This window comes from Amblyomma maculatum, chromosome 4 (genome assembly GCF_055883805.1).
Source record: "Amblyomma maculatum isolate TAMU_Amacu chromosome 4, ASM5588380v1, whole genome shotgun sequence".
NCBI classification, from domain to species: Eukaryota; Metazoa; Arthropoda; class Arachnida; order Ixodida; family Ixodidae; genus Amblyomma; species Amblyomma maculatum.
In genome coordinates this window covers 100,191,103-100,207,500 of record NC_139347.1, presented here as the reverse complement: position 1 = coordinate 100,207,500, position 16,398 = coordinate 100,191,103, and the positions used below count along the sequence as shown (strand labels likewise).

General features: G+C 48.7%; 1 protein-coding gene across 3 annotated transcripts in view; it reads left to right on the top strand.

The window, feature by feature from the left end:
• Rim (Rab3 interacting molecule) overlaps positions 1–16,398 on the top strand; it is a 129,211-nt gene that overhangs the window by 72,915 nt on the left and 39,898 nt on the right. For 2 of the 3 annotated variants that reach the window (XM_084602295.1, XM_084602294.1), the window contains exons 2-6: positions 3,037–3,385; positions 4,374–4,487; positions 4,959–5,138; positions 5,485–5,806; positions 13,423–13,655. In XM_084602295.1, the coding sequence (XP_084458421.1) occupies positions 3,037–3,385; positions 4,374–4,487; positions 4,959–5,138; positions 5,485–5,806; positions 13,423–13,655 (1,198 nt within the window). The remainder of the gene's footprint in view (positions 1–3,036; positions 3,386–4,373; positions 4,488–4,958; positions 5,139–5,484; positions 5,807–13,422; positions 13,656–16,398) is intronic. The other variant, XM_084602296.1, reaches the window with a different exon arrangement.

Here is a 16,398-nt window from a genome sequence, read left to right as displayed (position 1 = left end):
AATTTAGGATTAGCCAAGTCCGGCCATTAGCAACGGCATCGTTGTTGCTATGAAAACTCGGACCACTAGCAACAGCGTTGCTAAGGGCCCGAGGTACGTGAGTGTCGCAGAGATAGAAAATGCAGAGGGTAAAGGAGGAGGAGAGACATTGCAGCGACCGGTCGCGGCGGCTTCAAAAAAGTGACGTCAGGGCCTCTCCGAAGTTCTTTCCTTCCTCCATGGTATCAATTGATGTTTCCTTCACTCGGGAACAAGTCGTCCGCATGGTGGCGCGAATCCTCTTGTGACTTGAGGCGGTACAGATATGGGCTGGGCATCTTTCGAAGTACGGGAAGCTCAGAGTAAAATATTATATGAGGAACGCCTGAGGAAATTGGACAGTAACAGATGGGCAGCTAAAGTATTTAAATACCTGTACTTAAAAAGCGTTGACTCACAATGGAGGAAAAGAACTAGGAAACTAACTAGTAAGTATGCTAGTCACAAGGACGGAGAAATAAAGAGCATTAAGCAAAAGGTGAAAAACACAGGAGGTGAAAATTGGATAAATTCGATGGAAAAGAAACAGAGTGTGGAATTATACCGAAAGTGGAAAATGCAGATCAGGAAGGAAGATTTCTTTGATAACTCAAGAGGCAGTGCCCTACTTTTTGAAGCTAGATCAGGGTGCCTTAGAACACGCAGCTACAAAAAGAAATTTAACAATGGAGATGACGCATGTGCTGTATGTGTAAACTCCAGTGAAACAATTGACCATAATATACTCGAATGTAATGGTATCCATCCGGAAGTTGATGCAGGCGCAATCACTGTTCCTGAAGCTCTGGGGTTTAGAGATAACAGTGGCCGGGTGAATAAACCTGCGGTGGAAACTAGCAAAAAAACGACTGGAAGATTGGTGACTTAAAAGCAGAGAAGTGACATAATGTTAGTAATGTAGGAACAAAAATTTAATAAATAGAATGATGGTTTAGTTAACCATTCTAAATCAATAATTAAGATATATGGAGAAAAATGAGCATGATAGCTACTGCTACCACCCCGTTTCAAAGGGGACGCTCCTATATTCCATGCATCCATCCATCCATCTTATGCAAATTTCGAATTGACAAGAGCTTTTCTTGGTAGATTTGATGTTGACAGAGTCAAGACGTATTTTGTTCGAACTGGCCGTTCCGACTGCACGAGTTTTAATTGAGAATCTTGACCGTATTTTGAAATACCAAACTGAAACCGAAATTATATTATGTAGTCAGGGGAAGTTCCCTTCCTTACGTATCCATGAGGTCGCAAATAATATATGAAAAACACGTGTACCTCCTTTTAGTACGTAATGTGGCATAATACAAGCCGAAATCTGTACGTCGTAATCATTTGTACCAGGTATACCTCAAGCTATTAATACAAATTTCCTGAGACAGGCGCACAGGTTACCCGCTCAAATCAGCCAGAATTAACGCAGTTTTGCATTCCAAGTAGCAGCTTTGACGATTTGAATTATGTTTTTTCAGATGAACAAGTTAGGTTTAGCCGATGCTAGTATGCAGACGCGAAAAAAACAAAAATGTGGACGTATGCGACAAAATATAGCAATAAACGAAACAGCCTGAGAAAAATGTGTCTAGCAAGCCATTCTATTGGTCAATCTCAAGTCTGCTCCCCCGTACAACATAGAAGCGCGTGTGCCAGCGCCGCAGAAACCGCGTCTCGCCGTCCGTTTCTAACTGCCCAGACAGATACTTCCAGACGACAAGGTACAGCCTCTGCAAGGCTAGGTACATTGCGCGGGCAGGAGTTCAGCGCGCCTCAGCGAGGCACCTGCGACACCACAACACAAACAGAACCACAGTGAACACAAGGTGTTCAAAAGGGTTGCGCCGGCACCTGACGGCGGGGTTCATGCGGACGCTAAACATCCTATATGCGAGCCACCACATTGTTCTCGCAACTACACATTCGAAAAAAAAAAAAAAAAAAAAAACATACGAGAGGCTTTCGGGAGCACCGCAGTTGGCACACTGGCCATTGGGTACAAAACCCCAATTTTTGAAATTTTTGAGTATTTTAAAAATAAATCTCGAAACATGGGCGAATTGAGATTAGCCGACTATTGAGGTGGTTTATATGTCCCTTGAAAAATTGGTTTTGCTGTTGTTGGTACTGCTTTTTTTTTTTGGGGGGGGGGGGGGGGGGGGGGGGGGGGGGGCTTTCTTGTTTCATCGTTCTGGTTCATTTTCACATATCTATTATTTAAACGACCGCGGTTCTATGCCGCGCTATGCGTCAGCCATTACAACTATCAGGCGATCATAGCGTGTTACTGAAAACAAATACTAAACTTGGATTTCATTTAAATTCTGGCTTTACAACCGTTTCTTCAGTGAAGTTATTTTAATATTTTTTTTTCTGGTGCTAATCATGTGTTAATTAAGGAACTCCTTTTCTCGAGTGTCTTATGCCGCCTCTGCTTCAAAACGAGTCTGAAGGGTTTGGTTTGAGAGGTTTAACGTCCCAAAGCGACTCAGGCTATGAGAGACGCCGTAGTGGAGGACTCCGGAAATTTCGACCACCTGGGGTTCTTTAACGTGCACAGACACCGCACACTACGCGGGCGCCTTGCTTTCCGCGTCCATCGTAAAGCGGCCGCCGCGGCCGGGATTCGATCCCGCGTCCTTGGGTACGAAACTCGAGCGCCCTAACCACTGACCCACCGTAAGTGGATAATGATGTCTTCATTCATGAGAACTCATGAAAAGGGTAGTATACCCCTTATTCAAAAAGTGCTTACGAATTTTAAAGCACTTTATCAAAACATTTATAAGTGCGACTTTTTAGTAGAAAACTTTTCACACAAAGCGAGGGACTCCTTTTTGCGCTCTAAAACATACGAGCTTAATTACACGCTGCTGAGAGTGAACCCGTCAGATTAAAGCGACTACCGAGTGCACGTGCGTGCAAGGGTGCCTTAGAGAATATCCTAGATGAGCTCTAATCTTGACCGCGGTGCTAACGTCTCTGACACCGTGCCTCTCGCAGGAAAAAGCAGGACGAGGTTCAGCTGCTCGAGACGGCCATCGGTCAGCGCAGCGCCGAGCAGCGCAAGCTGGGCGCCGAGCTCGAGGCGACGTGCCAGATCTGCCTCAAGACCAAGTTCGCCGACGGCATCGGCCACATCTGCAACTACTGCAGTATCCGTTGCTGCGCGCGCTGCGGCGGCAAGGTGACGCTGCGCTCCTCCAAGGTCATCTGGGTGTGCATCCTGTGCCGAAAAAAGCAGGAGCTGCTCATCAAAACCGGCCAGTGGATACACGGCGGCTCGCAGCTCGTGCCACCGCCGAGCGCCGCCGCCAGGGGCCGCCTGGAGCGAGCTCACTCTGCCGAAAAGGTATATGCATTAGGCACCGCGGAAAGTTGGGCGAGTTGGTATACGTGAATGATAAAAACAATAGCTCAAAAAGAACACTAATGGCGCACAGGACGATGCAGGCAGGCGCTAACTGGCAAGTGGCGTCTATTGCTGAAACAATCAATTTTTAGAAATAACTTTCGAAGGAAAGTCAAAAGAAAAAAGAAGCAGCCTGCCCTCAGAAACTTAGGTCAAAGAGAAAAAAGGATTGTAAGCAGCACGTGCCACTCATTGCTAGGGGAAAAAAGGAACCATTGTCGATAAGAATATCAATGCAATGTAGAGACGAATCGATTTCGCAGTCTGCCATGGTAACAGAGGGCTCACTGAACACAAAAATGTTGACATTTCCATATATGGTATACCTTCATAACTTCACGTACGTCTCCCTTTCCGTCTTCGTGTTCATTTTGCGCGGTCGTTTTCATCGTGGAGGTATATACGTGCTCACGGGCTTTCTCGAACGGTCGGAAGGAAACACATGAGCTCGCACTTCACTTGTTTATTCATTTGAAGGCCTTCACTAACGTCCAAAAGAATGGAGCAGTGGTGCTGAAAGCGATGATGAATGAGAAGAAGTTAACGCAAAGAGAGGACAATTATAAATAGCAGGAAAGCGATCAACAAGTGTTGGGACATCACAATATCTGTGAGCCCTTCTTGAAAGTGGCGAAGTGGTGACGAAATATATCAAAACCAGACACCAGCACAGTGCTCAGAAAACGCATTAATCACCCTTCCAAGATTTGTGGGAACATAGTTCGCTGACGGGTTTTAACCCTTGCAAGATTTCAAGGAGCTCGTTGGATCAATAGGGGTAGTCATCACACTCAACGAGCTTTACGAGGGAAGCCAAAGCAATGTCGCACAGAGTGCGAGGAAAATTTCGGCCTCTTCTCTAGCTTTTATGTGCTACTGCTGTTTCCTAGAACCTCACCCGCTTGTCATCGTCGTTGTACTCTTACAGGACAACTACACTGGCCACCCGACGTCCATGTCTATGGGCCTGGTACGGGGAGGAAGCCTACAGAGGTTAGGAAACCTCGGAGGCCGGGAGCTGCGGCGGCAATACTCTTCACAGGTGACCACCATCGCTCAATGCGCCTGCATGAGTGTCGAATGATGGTCCCTTCCGGAAAGGGGGGGGGGGGGGGGGATTTACGCGAGCTAACATGTTTCCAGCGTGTTTATCCGCACCGGTTGACTGACGAATGCCTGGTGCGTCATGACTGTCGCGATGACTATCCGATTGTTGTTGAGAGCTCCCTTGCACTTTGCGTGTTCAGTATGTTCTGCGCACTTCTGGGTCGGCCTATGGCCATCATACTGTTCGAAGAGCAAAATCAGGCCAGGACGACTCGGTTGTGCAGCAGAAGCGACACGAGAGACGCGCGGACTAAAATGACCGCCAGCATTCTTGTATGCGCGTATCATCCGAGTAACCACTTCCACTGCGAAGTAGGGAGGTTGGGGGGGGGGGGGGGGGGGGGTTCCTTGGTTGCCTCTCACGGCCGGTCCCATTCACGTGACGCTACACGCGTGCTGTGCGCAGGAACCGTGTCCCGGTGGCGGCGACAGGCGCATGTCCGGCTGTGACCCGCACATGCGCTCGTCGCGGGAGCCCTCGCCCGAGCGCCGATGGCCGCCCCGGCTCCAGCCCCAGCCGGGGCAGCCGTTTACCCCGCACCACATGCAGCAGCAGCAGCAGCAGATGCAGGGACCCTCCATGCAGGTGGGTACCTCCGACACAAAACTGTCCTTCGCACCTTGAACACAGCGGGCGTTTATGTCGAAAAGATGCCCCCGGAAAGGCTTTGACTTTTCGATCTGTATGCTCATCAATACATTATTCCTCACTACTGTCATCTGCTGCGGAAGCTATTTAAGCGACTTGTGATTGTGCGCTCATGGTAGACGCTGTCGTTTTATCCGCTGTACCTCGCCCCTTTCCTGGCCATATACTTAGCTCAGGAATAGCTCCTTTAATGCCACGGTTCTCCCTTTCGGGGTCACCGCCTTTGTCGCTTCGCATCTCGGACGAAAGTGCTGTCAACCTTATGCGATGTTCTCTGTCCCAGGGGGCCCTGATGCAGCAGCAACCTCCGACTTTGCAGACTCCGCAGACGGGCCACCCGCTTCACGCGGGTGGGCCGTCGGCCATCGGCCTTCAGCAGCAGCCGCAGCAGCAGGCCCAGCAGCGGCGCAAGGTGGACTCCGTGGTTCGCAACGACTCGCTGAGCTCGGACCAGTCTGAGTGCGTGCGGCCGCCTCCGCCCAAGCCGCACCGACACAAGCGCGGACGCAAGATGCGCCAGCGCTCGCTCAGCTCCTCGGACGATGAGGCCCGCTCCACGCCGGACTGCTCCAGCTGCGAGGAGAGCGAGAGCGTCAGCGAAAAAGGTCACACCAACCTCTCTCTCTCTCACCTTCTCTCTGGACTGTTCCCCCCTGGCGCTTCCGCTAGATGCGTATCACAGTACAGTGCGTATCAGCAGTATGGCGACGCCCAGGGAGCCATTGCTGCTAAGTTCACGTGCTGATATCTACCATTCGCTTAGCTGCAGAGCCTGTCTTTCATAATCTAACTCCATGTCCGCTTTGTACAAAAGTGAAGCCAAGAGATCCAGAGAAGAAAGAAGAGAACGTCGCGAAAACATCCAGTGAGATCTACAATGGAGGTTTATGTTCCGCTTTCATTTATACTGGCTCGCCCCGTGTCGAGTCTGAACAGTACGATTCTTTGCAAACTACAGTGCAGGGGTTCATAGATGACGGCTACGCGGGTTGGGAGTTTATGCCAGCTTTTCTGAAGATAAAATGCGCATTTTACTTTCAAGGTAGCATAAGAATTCCAAACTGAAATTAGATTAATTTTTTTTTTATATACCCGTGTGTTTAAAGAACGCAGAGATATTCCACGGCGTCTTAGCGACGAAGTGAAACGGTTCTAACTTTGTATGTTCCACGGAAGCTGGCTTCAAGATGCATAAGCATCACGGGGCAGCTTTTCTATTTTCCACGAACAGCTTCCAACTTTCTAGCTCCTTGAGAGCGACCCCTTCAATATTGCCTGCAACTTAGAAATAAATGTATGATCGCTGTCGGCAAATGGCTGTACATAGTTCGATAGAACTCCGTCTTTCTGGAATATTCAAAAGGCAATATTTTCATCATGCGCAATCGCTGTTCTCAGAGCAGCACCGCCTTCCTCATGGTAGACTGAGAGTTTTTTCGAAGTCGCAGTATAGCAAAATATGCACCTAGACTAACACTGTTGAGCCGAAGTGCCTCGTACACGAAGGGAAATGTCTTAAATTCGGTTTCATTTCACGTTTCCTAGGCACGTGTGCGCATTTTATATAATTTCCACTTGTTTGTTTTCATAAAACTGGACAAATGCGCAGATTGTATGCAATGCCATCCTGTTTGCTCGTTGTATGTTTATTTTGATAAAATTGAACTATTTCGAAACGTTAGGAGGAAAACAAAAAAAAAAATGAGAGAATGACAACCTCATTTATGGCGAAAAAACACAAGAGGCGAAATGCCTGGTACAGGAGTCATGGTTACAATTGCGGATATATTCTTCGAACGATGAAAGGAAAATATTACGAAGTTTGGCAGCTGCAAAATGTCCTGGCTGCTCGTTATTGTCAGCCCCCGTGAATTATAGTTTACACTGAAAGTGTTGTGCTGCGTCGCAACGAGCAAGGAATATAATTCCTCACGTTTTCAGCAATGGCCATGCAGCTGTCTCTTGTCACCAAACTGAGCTGCGGCGGATAAGACAAACGTTCGCATCATTAGCAGCATTTACCGCATTTCGTGACAAACGGTCTTTCTATGGGGCTTTGTTATCACCCTGGACTCTGTGCGCGCTTATCGAGCCCTCGTTCTTTCTGCGCGCCGTGCCCAAGGTTTCGTTGGCCTGTTTGTACCGCGTCTTTCGCATTTCTTCTCTCGTTCCTCGCCACCCTTTCGAGGCTTGAAAACAAAATACAGCAACAAAATAAAACAAAAAAAAAGAATTGGCCACTATTGCGAGCGCTGTTTTCTCCTCACTCCCTCTCGGAACCTGGCCTCTTTCCTCTACTATTCGTTTTCTTTCCTCCCCTCTGCTCACCACCTTCTCCCATTAAACTGCAGATGAAGCTGCTTCCTTCCTCGCCGCCTCTTTTCCCTTCCCTCTCCTCTTTTGAAGCTCGTCACTCGTTCCCCCTTTAACCGGGTGCACTTCTCCTCATCGTCTTCCAGCACCGAACATGCGTCCCCCTTTTAGAACTTCTATCTTATTTTTCCCCCTCTTTGTGTTTGTGATGGTGACTTTCGCATAGTTGGTGTTTCCTTGCTAACTTCATCGTAATTTCGTTTTTCTCCCGCGCTATTTGCAGTGCTCGTCCTATCGTTACGTTGTCGCGTTTCTTCACCTGTTTTTTATGCTTTCTATTTTACTTATTGTTTTGCTGGCGCTTTCTGCTTTACCCCTTCTCGTAGAGGTGTTTTGACGCCCATAGCGCGTGTAGCAGCTTCAACTGTCACCCTCTTTTTCCCCCTTGTTCGTTCTCCCCCTACAACCCTGTGTTTTCTTTTCTTTATTCTCCGCTTCTTCGGTGTGCCGATATTCGTGCAATTCTACGGCACTCTTCTTCCTCTTAGGCTGCGGCAGGAACAACTACCTCTTCCCCATCCTCCCCTTCTTTCAGATCTTTTTCTTCCCGCCACCTTCCCTTTCGCCCACTTTAATATTAGCAGCGCCCCAGCGGCTGGCTGCGATCAATAGCACCAAGAAGAGACGCAGGAAGGCGCGCTCGCACCGCCGCCGCCCGGCTCGATGGGGAAGCGGCGGGATGTGGAGAGGCATGCGGGGAGGAACGCTGGGGGAGTAAGCGGGAATCGTGGAGAAGGGAACAAGGAACAGGGGATGCGACGGAGCTGCTCCGGGACTCGGTGAAGCAGGCGCGCTCGGGGCTATTTTTAGATCCCGGGTGCGTCTGGCATCAAGGGCGGCCGCCGCCGCTTGCGCCGTCGTCGAAAACGAGCCTGACCTGCTCTCTCTCTTCCCCCTTTCCCTGTCCTCCCGTCGCCGCCCCCTGTGCGCGTTTCCCGTTTCTGCCGCCGTGTTGTAGCCTTTGTTTCATTCGTCGCCGCAGCTACCACTGCTGCTGCGTGCAGAGTCCTCCATTTTCTCCCCCCCCCTCCCTATTTATTTCCAGATGGACGGTCGTTGTCTCTCCTATTTTTTGTGTGTGTGCACACCGATTTCGAGAAAAAAAATATTCAGCAATGCAAACATGTTTTTCAAAATGTGCGCTGCGTTTTTTCGCGCGTAATAATGCGTGCGCCGCAGGTGCTTGTGTTGTTTCGAGGAGCGTTGAGCAATCCACGTTCTCTCCTTCCCCCCCTTCCACCTCCCCCTGCGTTTCGTTCCGCCCTAAAGCATGTAACTCGGTGGCGCGGCGTGCGTAAACGAACATCATGCGCAGTAGTTTCGGGGGCTGGCTGCGATAAAAGTAAACAGCGGCAGAGTCGTGTTTTACCCGCTCCCGGACCATGTTACGGGGCTTCGTCGTTTGGCCAGCGCTCGTAAGATGCGCACTCTGGAAGGACCGAAAAAGGAACAGCGGAAAGAAAGCGACGCTTGGCGGGACGGTCAATAGCCCCGGTTAGATAGGCACTGAGTAGATGGCCAGAGAGGGCCGGTTGGTTGGCTTGCTGGCCCATGTCACCATGGATGTCATCTCCGTGCTGCAGCCCGTTATCATGTCTACTTCGCATCGACGCCCTGTCGAGGCTAACTGCGCAGAGTTCCTGCTTCTTGGCGCTACACGGGCAAGCTTTCGAAATATCAGAGCGGAGCATGAAAGGCATGTTTTCTTGCTACTCTGGTCGTCATGAAAGCTGTTGAACGTCCAGAAGATGTCGCTCGTACGAACTCTGCATGAGCGTTCAGTGGGTTCCCGATATCGGAAGTTCGCTATTCAGAATTCCAGCTGTTGTCTGTACGTACGTTTCAGAGCATAGAGAAGTCTCGAAGCCAATGAAACAATGATAGAAAGTGAAGCTCATATTAGTAGCATAGGTCACGTACTTTTGCTCTGAATAAGACACAGTTTTCAAAACGACGAGCAGGAAGCATGGATGATTATAAGCGCGCACTGGCCGAAGCGCTCGATCAATATGAAAGAACTGCTAGCGAAATATTGATCGGTCATACGTAAACCGTTTAAATGCGATGAGTATGGGCGACTGCATGCAAGAGCACAAGCACATATATATCTGCAACCCTAAGCTCTTGAATTTCGAAAAGCGTTTTTAAGTTTTTCCCTGTGTTTCTTTCATACACTTTTTTACTACAGAAAACTGTGTTAGGCTTCATCGCTTTCTTTACTACCCGTTGCGTTTGGCTCGTGTCGAGCTGGTTCCCTTCCGTTTTCGCCAGCACAAAACAAATATCTCTTGAGAAGGGCTGCGTGAACGCTTAATTGTATGCTGTCAAGAATTAGGCGACCGCTAACAAGCACGGAGAAGGAGATAGATCCATTTTATGTCCCGAGGATGAGTGTACATTTGTGTCACAGCGAGATAGAGCAATAAGTCGCTAGCCAGGCGAATCAATTTCAGTTATCTCTTCAAACAAAGAGTGATATGCTCATTGAGTGGCGTATCATCAGATCAACCCCAAGAATACCACGTCCAAGAGATCCTGCAGCAACTGTTCTCTATTGTTTTTGTCTAGTGACGTTATGTGTTAGCGTATGCGTTAAATCAGTGACATGTACGTGTCGTTCTCAGAGTGTAAAAATGCAATGGGTCTCGCAAGCGCCATATGTATGCCAGGAAAAACGGGCGAAAAGACCCCAGTGGTTACCCAGAATCCCCTGGGTGGTAGCTGTATTACGCCGCAATTCGGTCTTGGCAACAAGCGGGGCTAGCGAGATCATTTCTTCCTTATTTATCCTTTCTCCCTCCTCTTATTCTTTTACACATGCACCGGTGTAGTCTGTCCTTCCCCACCCTCCCCCTCCCCTCGCCTTTCCTATAGCGCTTGCGTACTGGCTGGCGCGAGCGAACGCAGCTGCGTACAGCTGCGGGTGAAAGGAGGGGGGGGGGGGGGGGGCTGGAGGAGGAGGAGGAGGAAGCAGCGGTACGACGAAGCCGAAACAGAGCGTAAGCAGTTCTGTGCTGACCGCGAACTTCTCGTTGTTTTCTCTCGCTCTCTCTCTCTCCCACACGCTCACACAGGCGAGGCCGACGTATTCAATCGCACGTGGAAGCAGCAGGAAATACTCGATGCCAAAATGAAAAAATTCCTTTCGGTGAGCCATTTCTTCCCGGTCCGGACCCAACCTCTCCTACGGAGAAGGCCCAGGGTCTACACTCCCCAGTCTTTCCCATCCTGTCGACATTTTTTTTTTTTTTTACGCCTTATAGTTTCTTTCACTCATTCGCTCGCCAGCAACTCGTCGTCATCGGTGCCTCTATACGTCTCCACTACGTGCCGTTGTACTGCCGCTGCGGGACTCACGCACTTAGCGCTTGCAATGTCTTTCCTCCTTCCTCACTGTTTCTGTCTCTGTCCTTCCGTTTGTTACCTCTGGCTCCTCCTTGTCGTGTGTGTGTGCGTGTGCCCGCCTCTGTCTCTCCTAAAGCCGTCACGTTCACGCTGCCGCCCTTCTCTCTCTCTAGTGCTTTTTTTTTTATTTATTTATTCCGTCCCTGGTCACACGTAAAGCGCTGTACGGGCTCGTCGTATGTTGCGGTTGCTACGTTTCCCTTCCCCCTCTTCTCTCTCTCTCTCTCTTTCTCACCCAGTGTGTGTCTATCTTTGGCGATGTCTTTGTGCGTGCGTGCCCTATCTGATCGGTGGTGTCTGCGAGCGTCATGCAGTGCACGTTTCCATTGCTATGTACTCTGCCCCCGCTCCTTTCTCCCCGGATCCTGCGTCTTCTTCCGCCGTACCTTTTCTTTCCTTTTTACGTCCTTGATGTTCTGAGTGGCGATGCGGTTCAGCCGTTCGGTTGGTAATGAACTTTCGGCATTAGCGAGGAGGTCGGCGCGGTTAGCATTTGCGCGCTTTTATCAGCGCCCCGTCATGACACGACGATATCTTCTCAACCTCCGGCGTACCGAAGAAGAGAAAAAGTTTCCAGCGCGTCCGATTTGCCTGTGGTGCGTCGGCTAGCAGAGGCGGCTATTATGGAACGCACTCCCACTTACACGAGTTTATTCGCGCTGTTTAGCACTGCGTAGCGTAATGCGAACGACTGCTTAGAGGGACGCTATGAATGACGTTCTCCATTAATGCTTCGCTAACATTGGAAGGTATAGGAGAAGGAGAAGGAGGAGAAAAGGAGGGCGGAAGGCAGGGATGTTAACCAGAAATAATTCCCGTTGGCTACCCTGCACTGGGGAAGAGGAATGGAGGAATTAAAGGTAGAGGGATGAAAAGGAGAGGAGGCGAGAAAGTCACAGTCTGTCAATCAGGCTAGTCTCTCTTAAAAAGCGAAGAAGTGCCTTGTAGGCTTTGAGCGCAGATGACTTTTGTGGCTGAGCAACCTGCAGTTTGGTGAATGCCAACGTCGGGAAATCGGATAATGAAAATTCTGAACGAGCCGTCGTTTCGCTGCCATGTTTACACCTACTGTGCTTTGTTTCTTTTCAATGGTGCCTTATAGATCGAAGGTAATGCCATCATGTACAAACTCACATTTTTCGGTATCTACGATAGTGACAGTTATTCCCGCTTAAAAAAACAATTTCTCGGACACCACACTTTTTTTGTTGTTGTTGTTTTTTTACGTGGGAAATATACGCCAGAGACAGCTAGATAATTTTGACGCAAGCAGCGTTTTTACCACTCCAAGGTGGTCGCCAGTGATACCCTGATTAGAAGAAAGGGTAACGTCGCTTCTTTGCTACGATCGACGCCAATACAACTGCTTCTAATTATTGTGATGTGCCGATCACTTTTCTATTTAATTGCTTCTGAGGAAAAACTAGGCAGGAACAACTGATCTTTCTTTCTTCGCTTCCGCGTGAACAACTAAAAAGACCCAGAATGGTTAATCTTAGAAAGATAAATGAGATGGTATCCTCTCGAGGATAGGCTAATGGGGTCCTTGCCAAAAGAAGCAAGTTCCGAAGGAGCAAATTTAAAGCAAGCAAATATCTGCATCGAGCATAATATACTGGCTTGTTCAGGTTCTAAAATTCTGGATTGTCACGTACAAGCAACACTCACGGCTTTCTGTTCAGTATTTTTTTTTCTGCATGTGTGTCCCAAAACAAGATCAGTCTAACTTTGCTCACAGCAAAATGTCTCATGTCCTTTTAACTGTCGTGTTTCGTTAAAAAGAAAAAAAAAACGCGTGTCTTGACATTTACCATAAAAGCACCTATATGGAAGCAATAACGCTTATAAGCCACAAGCTACACATTCGCTTTTTACCAGTGCGTGCTGCGATAGTTCCTACTTCGGTTTCAGCGGCGCCTAAAATGGCTGCCTTCGGAAAGATGTTCCACATGCGCCTGCGTGCCTAGCCGGCAGGCGGGAGTGTAGGAGGTCTTCCTGATCTAGTACCCCAAACTAGATCGAAAACGAACGAAGTTGTACTAACGCATTACACTTGTATCTACATCATGCATCGCAACCTGGTCTGGTTCTACGCAGACCCCAATTCAATACGTTCGCGTCCATCGGGGAATTCGCCATGCCGCTCTTGATAAAAATAGAAAAACATGTAGAATGTAATTAAGCGTGCACGTGGTTGAACAGGGACCATAATTGCAGCGGCTGATTCCTTTTGGACTGTACTCACGTGAAATGGCAGCCACAGTTTAATGCTGCCACTACGAGGAAACCAACAGTAGTAACCTGACAGATCACCCCTAGTGACCCTTGCTAGCCGCCCTGGTGGCGGCGAGCGCAAGCCATGGGTGGCTGAAGTTCTCGTTGGGAGCTGCTTCGCTTTCTCTGTGTGTTCCCCTCATCCTCACCCTTTGGACCCGGGATGCAGGTGACTGCGCGTATCCGTCGCGCGTGCCCGGTTCGGGCCTGGCGGCGAGCGTGCCTTACGCGTACGGCGCGGCGACTCCCAAGGGCGGCTGTAGCGGCGCTCCCGCCGACCCGTGCCGCAAGAAAACGGTGCGCTTCAATCGGGACCACGGAGGCTGCAGGGACGCGCTCACCAAGGACTCGGGCATTGACACCAGTAGTAGCGCCACCCTGAACGAGGACTTGTGCCTCAAGGTATATACCACACCGCATTCACCAACACGGAGACGCCTGTCTAACTCTAATTAGTGCGCGAAACGAAAGAAAAACCGGCCCAGGGAGAAAGAGAAACGGCTTGAGTGTCTCGGTAAAGACAAACCTGGCCCTGTGGGAGACTGCAGGCGACCTCCAAAAAGTGACAGGCAGGTTTCCCACAGCTTCGATAGGAGATGGAATAGTGCGGCTATAGTGGCGTCAAACTTGGGTAGGTAGTTGGGTCGCTTAATCGAAGCAGCTGCTGGACAAACGTCGTACGGCAAAGCAAGGAGTTGTTGCTCGTACTGTTGAGAGTGACTGCGGGGATATATTTGCGGCACTCACATTGAAGGCGTGCGAGTACCTAGTATAAAGTATGCCGTAGTCTGCGTTCAGAAACTTGACCAGAGACGTTTTGGCGTTGGCTCACTAGGTATACCTGAAAAAAACAAAGGGTTCTCAGATGAACACTCCTTTTCTAGACGAGCAATTTCACGCTGTTTTTATTGGGAGTGCCGGCTGTAGTGGTATCTTACAAGCTTTGTTTTCCTCAGCGCAGCTGCTCACTAACGAATGTCAGCTCTTTCGCCCCTCCGTGATTGAAAATAAAAATCGTCAGGTCCTTTTCTGGTGCTTCTGAACTAGGTTCCTAATTGTCGTCATTTTTAAAGTGACGACACTGCAGCGCTTCCGTGTTTTTTTCTTTCTCGGAGTGAGATGTAAAGGGGGGGGGGGGGGGCTGAGGGGCTGAAAAAGAAGCAAATGTTGCGAGCGTAAATTAATAAAATGATTGTGACTAAATATAATTAATAATCACGAAACTCACAGACGTACTACAGTAATTCGCGGTGCTCCTTTCGTGGCTGACAGGAAAATAAAAAAACGATAAACTATGCACTTTTACGATTATTAGCTGTGTTCAACAGACACGCGGTATTTAAAAACTGCACGCTCGATCTGATACGGGCTAGCACCAAACCGCACTATATTTTCAACTGGTAGTCCGAAGACAGCAGGCGTTTCTCGCCAAGTTATAATCGCCTCCAAACTACCACAGTGCCGTGTCTGTTGCTGAGAGCTGCTGGGTGGGTAACGGTCCCGTGATGTTCTCCACACAAGGCCTGTGTGGTTAGTACTCGTGGCCTGAACTTCAGTATAGCGCCTTGCGTAGCGCTCTAACTAGCCTGGGAGTAGTACGCTTTCCAGCGTTGAGACTAACGCTGGACGTAGTGGGTTAGCTCTTGTAAAGGCATGACACAGCATTTAGCGAGCCCAGCATGCGAAAGTAGAGGCACACAAGTTGCATTACGCCTTGCAGCTGTTGCACGTATGTTGAAAGCGAGCCAGTAGTCGGGGTAAACACTATCATAGAGAGTTACTCCAAGGATTCCTTTTAGCAAAACTGCCATCTCCGCGATCATTAAATTTTGCGAAAATAAAACCGACTAACCCAAAATTCTTCTTCCTCTCCCTCGTTATAATGGCACATACCCACAGTGGGGGATTGGCCAGAATTCCGATTTGACTGTATGATAGATACCTAATAATTAGGAGTAGTGTTGCTGAAATAATTTGAAATTTTGAGGCGATAGTAATAGAAAGCAATGAAGAAAGTAATAAAATTGTAAAATAATAGAAATAATAATAAAAAGAAAAAAAGGTACAATTCAGACAGATCAGCGCTAACACACAAATCCAAAGTTACCACTGCAGTCAGCAACATCGTCCTCTCCAATTAACAGAAAAAGGCCAGACGCTCGCTTTTATATCGTTCCGGCATTGTTCTAAGTTTGCGCCGCATACGCGATCATTTAATGAGAACGCTGTTTTGTGAGAGACTTTTGTAAGAAAATGTTATACAAGAAGCGTGGCACCCGAAGAAAAAAAAATCGGATTTTAAATAAAGTGTGGGTGACTTTTTCGACATCCTACATTTAGGTTAGGCGTTATAACGCGACACTCTATTGTGTATTATCTTGTTTGTAATGAACTTCGTGTAAGAACTCCCATGAACATCAACAGTGTGTTGGGAGGTGTGTTTTTATGGTTGTCCTTCAAATACTTAAGAGGAGGCGTGCGCAAGCTGGTGAAAGGAAAGCAAACTGAGTTGAGTATACACTTCAGGAAAAGCCAAGTTCGATTCACCCGTAAGAATGATCGGCTCGCATCTTCACGATGCTTCTGCTAGACCCGCTGTCACGCGCTTCTCTGCTGCACATCCGCGAGTAGTATTGCAGCTGCCTGCTCGAAGAGTATGCTCCACATGCAAGCGAAAATTTTCATCCGCTGGTGCTTAACACGATGCTTCGACCCGACATATGAACGTGCCGTACATCGAAGCATCCGTAGAGGAACGACTTAGCCTGCCGCTTTAGATTGGGCTGACGTGGAAGCCCCCCTTACAAGCACCTGAATTTCTCCCATTCAAGCTGCCACATAGTAGCTCGCTCCCGCACGGGCTTATGTAGGAGGTATTCACGGGCGCCTTTTTTTTTTCTTTTTTTTTTTTTTATGGAACAGAACGTAGCTTGAGCGGTGCAAGTCGGAGCAGGTGATAGTGTGCCGATTATGCATGCCTGGAGCCTGTCACTGTGTTCTATATGTACAGTCCAAAATGGCGGGCCATTGTGACGCTATTGAGTATTTCCTATAGCTCACATGCGATTTCGCCAATAGCTCCCACATGATGCCTCGTATAGCATCTACACTAGTTACCGCAGTGGCAGCCGGCCGGGTGCTAACG